General features: G+C 41.3%; 1 protein-coding gene and 1 long non-coding RNA gene across 3 annotated transcripts in view; one reads left to right on the top strand and one right to left on the bottom strand.

The window, feature by feature from the left end:
• The window catches only part of LOC147817393 (protein NLRC3-like), an 11,690-nt gene extending 8,174 nt beyond the window's left edge, over window positions 1-3,516 (bottom strand). The window contains exons 1-7 of one of the 2 annotated variants that reach the window (XM_087170882.1): window positions 3,328-3,516; window positions 3,063-3,242; window positions 2,736-2,846; window positions 1,836-1,946; window positions 1,157-1,235; window positions 741-966; window positions 5-590 (exon numbers count right to left, since the gene is read on the bottom strand). In XM_087170882.1, the coding sequence (XP_087027008.1) occupies window positions 5-590; window positions 741-966; window positions 1,157-1,235; window positions 1,836-1,946; window positions 2,736-2,846; window positions 3,063-3,242; window positions 3,328-3,452 (1,418 nt within the window). In that variant the 5' untranslated portion in view covers window positions 3,453-3,516. The remainder of the gene's footprint in view (window positions 1-4; window positions 591-740; window positions 967-1,156; window positions 1,236-1,835; window positions 1,947-2,735; window positions 2,847-3,062; window positions 3,243-3,327) is intronic. The other variant, XM_087170881.1, reaches the window with a different exon arrangement.
• A 4,496-nt stretch (window positions 3,517-8,012) lies between these two features.
• Window positions 8,013-8,949, top strand: LOC147817394 (uncharacterized). The gene is made up of 2 exons (XR_015436419.1): window positions 8,013-8,233; window positions 8,629-8,949. It is a non-coding gene; the product is annotated as an uncharacterized LOC147817394 (long non-coding RNA).
• The last annotated feature ends 516 nt before the right edge of the window (window positions 8,950-9,465 follow it).

Below are 9,465 nucleotides of genomic sequence, written 5' to 3' on the forward strand. Positions count from 1 at the left end.
GGACTCTGTAACATCAGTCAGGATCTCAGTGTTGTGGAAGTCCAGAGGAAGTCGACACTCATCCAGACCGTCAAAGATGAACACGACCTGGAACTGATCAAACCTGCAGATTCCTGCTTCTTTGGTTTCAGTAAAGAAGTGATGAACAAGTTCCACCAAGTTGAACTTTCTCTCTTTCAGCACATTCAGCTCTCTGAAGGTGAATGGAAATGTGAACTGTATGTCCTGGTTGGCTTTGTCTTCAGCCCAGTCCAGAGTGAACTTCTGTGTTAAGACTGTTTTCCCAATGCCAGCCACTCCCTTTGTCATCACTGTTCTGATTGGTCCGTCTCTTCCAGGTGAGGCTTTAAAGATGTCTTCTTGTCTGATGGTTGTTTCTGGTCTGTCTGGTTTCCTGGATGCTGTTTCAATCTGTCTGACCTCATGTTGATCATTGACCTCTCCAGTCCCTCCCTCTGTGATGTAGAGCTCTGTGTAGATCTGCTTCAGAAGGGTTGGGTTTCCTGCTTTAGAGATCCCCTCAAACACACACTGGAACTTCTTCTTCAGGTTAGATTTGAGTTGTTGTCGACAAACTGCAGCAAAATGTCCTGAATGAAGAAACAACAAATAAGATCAATGAATAAAAAGTCAACATTTCATCACTTCTTCCTTCTAAAGAATGAGTATATGAACATGTTTCCCTCCATGTGTTGATGTCAGTAAACGTCTCATTCCTCCATCATGTTAAATCCTCTTACTGCTCTGCAGACAGTCAGCCAGCTCCTCCTGCTTCATTCTCCTCAGGAAGTTCACTGTGATCTTCTCAAATGCCTCTCTGCTGCTCCTCTGCTCTTCATCCTCACCGTCCAACACCTCCTCCTCCTCCCTCTGACTCCCTGAGGATTCTGGGTAATCTGGTCTCAGGACCTTCTGGACTCTCTTCAGCTCCTTCTTCACAAAACTGATGATGTTCTCCTCCAGCAGCTGGAACAGACGATGAAGTGAACATTTGATTGAAAGTGGTAGAAAACAACATGTGACTCATGCGTCAGTCTGAAGGCCTGCTGGTCTAAACACAGCAACATGGACACTGTTAGGACCTGAACGGTAGTTCAGCATTTAATCTGTGGTTGATGGACTCAAACAGTAACAGTGTGATTGTACATGTACAGACCATAAAGATGGAGTCCAGGTCTGGTTGATGCTGCTGGGCAGACTGATCACTGTGGACCTCTGAGCTCTGCTGCTCAACTCTGTGGAGAAAACACCAACTTTAAGGAAGATGAACGACTCCACTCTGACACAACTTATTAAAGTGACTGATGAGTTCAAATTCCTCCAGTGATGAAATGAGGATGAAGACGACTCGGTCATGAGTCCAGAGGAAGAAGGAGATGAGAGTTGTTGTTGGTTCAGTAACAATCTACCACCTCAATAACTAAATACAGGACTACAAACGTCCCTGTCAACCAAAGCAGCTGCCATCCTGATCGGCCCTCAGAGGGAAGACCTCAGCATCACAGATCAGCTCAGAGAAACCAGGAGTCCTGGTGAAATCTCTGACTGCAGTCTGTGAGATACAGCTGCTGTTCAGTGAACCGTTCAGGAACTCAGGGCTCAGCTCACTGAGGAGGACAAGTCAGGATTACCTGACAAGCTTATGGCCTGAATGTCTCTGATGTCCCTCTGAGTTTATCTTTCATCTACAAGGTACCACCATGATGGACAGGAAGGTCAGCAGCTACCTGAGCAGGTAGTTCAGTCCTACAACAGACTATGAAGACCTGGACCAAGACATGATTCCTCTTCTCAGGAGAGTCAGATAATAAGAAAGGTCAGTTTTAAATTCTTACCTTCCTTCAGCAGGTCGTCCATCTTTAAAGTCAATATAGTGACCTATAGACCGGTCACTCTTCATGGACACACAGCTGGGTTCAGGAGCGTCTGGTCTCTGCTGCTGCTTCCTGATACAAACAAGCAAGTGACAAATGAAAAGGAGTTTTAACCTGAAAACAGATGGATTCTGAGAAAATTTGAAAGTTTTAGGATCTGATATAAAATCAGTGAGAAGACATTAAAAACAAATCAAAATAAAAACCTACTGAACATATTGTTTTATGTATTTGCTTTAAACTGTGAATCTCATGTTTCATAATTAAATGTGAAACAATTGAAAAAATAAGAACTATTTGTCTTTTCACTGAATTAGTGAATGTCTTGTTTTTTTTTGCACCATCAGAAATAAATCAGAGCACAGGAGACAGAGAGAGGAGGTGTGTTACGTCTCAGTGCTGTCCAGCAGAGGGCAGCAGAGACCTGCCAACACTGAAGAAAAAGCTCTGGAGGTGAGAGGGAGCTGCTTCTTCCTCACATGTCAAAATAATGAACAACAACCAACTGTCCAATCACAGCTCAGACACAGAACTGTGGGCGGAGCTTATCAGTGCTAACACCAGGGCTGCAGATGAAAAGTCTTTTTTGCTTTGGAAGTTTCCAAACAGAGAAATGACCAGACGTATCTTCGTGGCGGCCGTGATAAGAGCTGGTCTGATTCTCTCACTGCCGAGGAAAACAGCTTCAAAGCTTCTTATCTTCACTTTCATCTACAAGGTACCACCATGATGGACAGGAAGGTCAGCAGCTACCTGAGCAGGTAGTTCAGTCCTACAACAGACTATGAAGACCTGGACCAAGACATGATTCCTCTTCTCAGGAGAGTCAGATAATAAGAAAGGTCAGTTTTAAATTCTTACCTTCCTTCAGCAGGTCGTCCATCTTTAAAGTCAGTATAGCGACCTATAGACCGGTCACTCTTCATGGACACACAGCTGGGTTCAGGAGCGTCTGGTCTCTGCTGCTGCTTCCTGATACAAACACAAACTGATTAACATCTTAATGAATGTTATTACTCATAGAAACTAATGGCACAAAAATTTGAGCCAGGTTGTAATACAATATAATTATTTCTAGTTTTAAGAAACAATGAGACAAGAAATGTTTTGTAAGAATATGGAGTAAAGAGTGAGGAATGAATTGCTCAATGACAACACAGCAAACACAACACAAACAAAAATTCTTACCTTTGATCAGCAGACTGGTGTCCATGTTTTAAATTACACTTTTCAAAAAATGTCCTGAGTTTTTTAACTGAGCCCGGTTCAGGTCCAGGTCCAGGTCCAGATCCAGGTCCAGGTCCAGGTCCAGGTCCAGGTTCAGGTCCAGGTCCAGGTCCAGGAGCGTCTGGTCTCTGCTGCTCTGGGCTTAAACACAACACACATAGAGCTCTGAGTGAATAATGATGGAGCAGTGATGTGAGTCATGGACAGTTAGAGATCCTCATCTCACCTCTGAGCTCTGGTCTTTCTCTCATGTTCCCCACACTGAGAGGTTTTAGAGGGAGGGGCTCCCTCCTCTCTGTCCTCACACTGATCCATGGCAGAGCCCCCACCTTCACACCAACACAACAACATGCTTCATTACAACAGGGTTTACTTCACAGGAAACATTAGTTCTCATTACTGTCACTAACATGTCACAAATATTTATAACATCAACCTCCTACATTTGTTAAAGAGGCACAAAAAAGTAAAAGATGTAGAAATGTTTATAATCATCTCAGACTTATTTCAGTCTCAGGGGTGTTTTGACTCAGATTTGACTTGGCCTCAGTTTCCCGCCTCCACAGGTCCAGGTCCAGGTCCAGGTCCAGTTCTCACAGACATGACAATAAGCTACAAATACTCAGAACTCTCTAACTTCACCTGTATTTGTAAAAGTACAAAAATCTACGTCTCTGTATTTAGAACAATGTTTGAGGTGATAAAGACGTGTACAGCTGCACAGATGTTCAACAGAGAGTGGGGGAGGTTATTAACAAGTTATTTTGGAGTCTAACCTGATACTAAGAATTGGTTATAACCAACACCAGGACGCAGGAGTGTGTATGACCTGGGACTGGGACAGACTATTTGCTCATTAAGCATGTGGACATCTAAAGTTTAAATATATATTTTGAGACTGTATGAAGGAGATTTATTGACACCTGCTCTTCACTTGCTCTGGGACAAACAGCTTTGTTCCTTGTAATAATAATATGTGAGTTAGTTGATCAGTCTTTGGAAAGCTGTGACATCGTCTGGATTTAATCGTTGATTATCAGCGGCTTGAACCTTGAACCTGGTAGCGAACTGTTCACAGACGTCAGTGAAATCGAACAACAGGCAGAAGTAGAATCTGAATCAACACACAATGAGCTGCAACTTTAAAGTCTGTTCTGAAGGCACTGACTGAGGTTTACTTTATATCACATGACACTTAAGATTCAGAATGTTGTACTTGTGTTGCTGCAGCTCCTGGGTGAATAATAAAATTATAAATGAAACAGTCTGAATAAAGGCAAAAATGCCCCAAATAATCTATAAAAAAACCAATATCTCTGAATCTCAGTGAACTCAGCGTGAGGGAATTTTCTTTTGTCCACCTGATGAGTTACTGACTCAGGGTGAAAGGTCAGTGTGATGCCGATACTGATGGTGCCAGGGCTGATGACAGACCTTGGATGGGCAGTAACAAGATGCTGAGTGTTTCCTTGTTTATGGTTAATGAACCAATAGTGTAGTAACACATCCCTCTCCAACCCCCGCTCCATCTTATGGGGTTATTTGACCAATTATGGAGTGTAAGCTTTCTATAGTTATCTTTCTAAATGTATAAAACCTATATAAAGGTTCCTGCTCCAGAATGGAGGTGACATCACACAGAAGTTTGTATTGATGATTCCTCCTTTCTCCTTGATCAAGCATCAATAAACGTCCTCAGCATAAGACATCCTGGACTCCAGCTCTCTTTCTTTACCGCCAATGATAAGAATTTCCCAAACACTCTGACTGTAAAATCTTTTATGAATCTTTATCACCTGTTAATCACTAACTACTTCACCTGTCAACAACTCAAACTGTAGACAGTGAATGCCTCTCACTGATTGGATGACACAGGCTGTTGAAATGTGACTGTGAAACTGACACTAAACTTCTCTTATAATGAAACTAACAGTAGATGTTGATTCCTGCCTTTAAAGGTACATTTTATGTAACATTCGTCAATCACGTGACTTTGTCTCCGTGTGAAAAGCTCATTAAGGAAAAATTTCAAATCAACCATTTGAAAACATGAACCACTTTATCGACCGTCAAAAAACCGTTTACTGACACAAACATGATGAAAGCTGGAGGTTACGTTACCTTCTGATGCAGGAAATAATCATGAAGTGATGAGTGAAGGTGAAATTAAACGGCAGCTTCGACCAGGAAACCGACCAGAGGCAGAACGAACACGTAACTGACGACAGGAGGTTTTCAAACGTCTCAGCTCTTCACATTCATCTTTAATCTGAGAAGGAAATATGATCAAAAATCAGCTCTGACCTCTGGAACTAAAACCTTTGAACATTCAGTCAAACATTAACAGCATCAGATCCTTATCAGCTCAGATACAGTTTTATCCTCAGTACATTTTATTACCCAACAGCCTCAGAAAGCTGCGAACAGAAGCCCAGAGAGCCAAGTGAGAAAATGTTATCAGGACTTTTCTGTTTGTTTTGTAATATTCCTTTTCAGCCACAAGAGACTGTGAAACAAAACTGCTTTTCATTTACATTTACTCAGAAGACGCGTTTATCCAGAGCCACTTACCAGTGAGTGACATCAGTAAAGCTTCAGAGCAGAAGGAAACCTGGTGTAAGGACCGAGTACTACATCTGATAAATACGTGAAGGAGATCAGGTAAATGTGAGGGTGTTGCTCCCTGATCTCTTCTATCATGTGAGATAATGCCACAATCAGCTGCTGGGAATTCTGCACAGTGATAATGTAGATTCAGGGCTGACACAGCTCAGAAGGGTTAATGACTGAGACCACCAGCATCTCAGACCAAAACAAATGCTTTGTCCGTCACACCTCCGGCCTCCGCCATTACACCACTATATCTTTACATAGAAAATACTTGTTGCTGCTGTTTTATTGTTTAATATCTGGTTGAGAGAACCTTTTGACTATGGGCTGGAAACCAAGGTGATACACTGATCGACAAACTGTTCATCCAGAACAGTAGATCTATGAATAAATATATTTGAACCTCACATTGTATCTCATCACTGAGATTTGCATAGGATCCAAATTGCACCAAATATCTCCATCTAGTGGACAGATTGGGGAACTACACCACCGGACACTGTGTGTAGTTGTTGTGGAGGGAAGGTGTGACACCTCCAACAGTCCACACATGCAGAACAAAAGCCTGGATTAGTCAGTCACCTGTTGCAGGTAAGGAAGAGGAAACAGAAATGTCTTTTTGATTGGCTGGAATCTGTCACAGGTCAGACTGGTTCTGACGTCACTCTGATGTTTTTCAGACTTGGACTCTGAAGTTATGAGGAAGTGACTCGTCCTCAGATCAAATGCTCACAGACACCAGGACTGACGAGGGAGAACGAGCAGCTGCTTCTCTCCAGATGTTTCCTCGACACATGAAGGTGGAAAGTGTCTGTAAGTCGACCTGAAGTGAGTTCAGCAGGTGAGAATCCTCCAGAGAAATCTGTAAATGTCTGAACAGCATCACTGTGATTGTGTTGTGGTGCTCTTTGACTAGACAGTAGAAATGTTTCTGGGTGCTGATTGGCTGTTGCAGACCTAAATATTATTAAGAATCTCCATCAATGATAAAGATCTGCTGTGTCATCTGTTATTGGTTTCTCAGTAGAATCAGAACATGTGATTGTTTCCTGAACTCACATCATTATTGAAATATACATCAATAGCCAGAACTGGTCCGACAGCTTGGATCAACTTGGCTGCATTTTACTGTCCTGACACACGATCATCTTCCCAGCACTGATGCAGACTTCTGTTGAGTCCATGTCTCAGCGGTCTCAGACTTTCAGTATTTCATATTTAAAGTGCAGCTTTTTCAGTAATTTGTACAGTGATTCAGAGCTAACATTGATCCAAAGAGACACATCCTGATGTTGTTACACTCTGGAAAGCACCTGAAAATCTCACAATGATATCTCAGCGACCAATTCTGAAGAATCTGTGACAAGTATTGGGATTATATCAAATAGATTTTTGCAGCACAGCAAAAGATTTTGGGATCATAAAAAGTTAGTGTTATGTTTGCTCTCGAGCTAACATTGCCCTTATCAAGCAAGACTTGACTACAACAGCACTACGGTGTCCTGTGATACTCACACAGTGCGAGTTTTATACATGAGGATGTTACATTGTTAGTGACAGAGAACTAATGTTTCCTGTGAAGTAAACCCTGTTGTAATGAAGCATGTTGTTGTGTTGGTGTGAAGGTAAAACCTCTCTGTGTGGGGAACATGAGAGAAAGACCAGAGCTCAGAGGTGAGATGAGGATCTCTAACTGTCCATGACTCACATCACTGCATGTCTAAGAAATTAGCAACCCTGACCTTTAACCCAAATATCAAGTCAAGAAACTTTAATTTCATCATGTGTGCATGAAAACAGTTACAACTTATTACTTTGGAAATAACCACACAGAAGTCTCTCTTTGTTGCAGCAGCAGTGACCTTTATAGGGTCTTTATGGAGGTTTAAGGGGGTTTATAGTTGTCATTACAAAATGTGCAAATATGAGGGGCCCCTATGCCCTTGGGGTGCCCCAAACATTGGCCTGGTTTGCCTCTCTTGATGGAGCATTTCTGTCTGTTTATACTATGGAAAGCCAGATCCAATTATACTCACAGGTAAAAACCTATTTTTACTTGTAATGTTAAGGTTTGTTTGCTTGTTAATTTTTCATTTCATTCATTTTTCAGCTTCTTTTTTTTTCATTTTATGTTGATTATCTAACATTTTTTAAATACGTCCAGACATCCGAGTAAACTCTGTGTTTAACATCACAACGCTATGAACTGTGGGTAATTCTCTCAGGCAAATCTGCAGAAATGTGAATTTATAGAAAGTGGCAATAAAGGGTTCAAAATGTCTGCTGGAGAGCCGTGGGGGGGGGGGGGGGGGGGGGGGGGGGGGCACTGGGATTGGGCCTTTCCCCCCCAGTGCCTCTGCCTACCTGTGAGTTCTGGACCGTCGCTGCACCCACCTGCTGCACGTTGAACTGTGACGGTCTTCATTCAGAGCACGGACAGGATCAGCAGATCGGCCTGTAGTGAAATGCACACAGAGCAGGAGACACTGAGGCACCAGACGCCCTCTGCTGGTCAATGGGAGGTAAACGCAACTTACTTAAACATTTTTGTAGTGTGACGTGAAGATCTAGTTTATTTCTTATGTTTTATTTTTTTTGAATGTGTAAGAGCCAAGAATTGTTTCCCCTTTGTTGTAATTATTTCAGTGTTAAGTAATGAAGAAATAATTACACTGTTATAAGTTAACTGTAATCTGAAGTGTCTGTGTAAATATTAAAATATTGGAGTGTATATTTAAACACTGCATTCATGGAAATTACCACAAAGTTTAAGTGAAAAAGTGAGAAATGCTTTTTTAGCCAATAAAAAATGTCAAATACAAACTGTCTTCAATTAAAAACATTGTTTGTTGTAGAATGAACCAAAATCATATTCTACCTTTGAGAACATGTCGTCTGTACTCACCTGTTTAATGAGCAGCAGCAGCATCGTCCACTGCAGAGCTGAGAGCGAGGTAATACCTCCGTATGAACAGCAGGTGGCAGCGTCGACAAACATTTCCTGTGACTTCAACCAAAATGAAACAGGAATAAGTTCAAGAAATCTGTTACTGCAGCTGCTGTTATTGATCTTTTCTCATTGTTCATACAAATTAGTTTTGAAATATTTGGTAGAAGGCGGTTACAAAAGTCTTGGTTAAATATCTGACATTTCAAGATGCCCGACTCAAGATTCTCCAGTTTCAAAATGTAGAATGACTCCACGAAAAATAAAAATAAAAATAAAAATAAAAATAAAGCTATTAACGTGAATTAAAGTCTGGTTTTTAATATTTACTTTTTACCTTTCTTTCTTTTCTTTGTCTCTTCCAGTTTTCCTTGTTAACAGTTTGTTCTGTAAATGTTGTTGATCCACAGTAAAAATGAAGTGTTTGTAATTTGATGAAAACGTTTCTCCCTCTCTGAGGCAGCGCAGACCTCCGTCTGTCAAACAACACAAAAGTTCAAATTCATAGTAAATGATTCAGATGAATGAGTTCTTGGGTTCTGGCCCGTGATCCACCTCTCCTCCGAGTTCAGTTCAAAACAGTTCAGTCATTTTTACATAATCCTGCAAACAAACAAACAAACAAACAAACAAACAAACAGATAAAACAGGAACATAACCTCGATGTAATGAGTGTTAAAGTGTTATCTCTTGCCTCTGCAGGGTTTCATGTCGTCTCTCGAATCTTCAGATGAAAAACAAACATTTAACTTTCATATTTTCTTCCTGTCGACTGTGAAACTTTTGTCCTGAAACTGACTGTTTGAC

Source organism: Seriola lalandi, unplaced genomic scaffold (genome assembly GCF_002814215.2).
Source record: "Seriola lalandi dorsalis isolate HSWRI2012SDOR001 ecotype SW California unplaced genomic scaffold, Sedor1 jcf7180002054966, whole genome shotgun sequence".
In the NCBI taxonomy this organism is placed as follows: domain Eukaryota; kingdom Metazoa; phylum Chordata; class Actinopteri; order Carangiformes; family Carangidae; genus Seriola; species Seriola lalandi.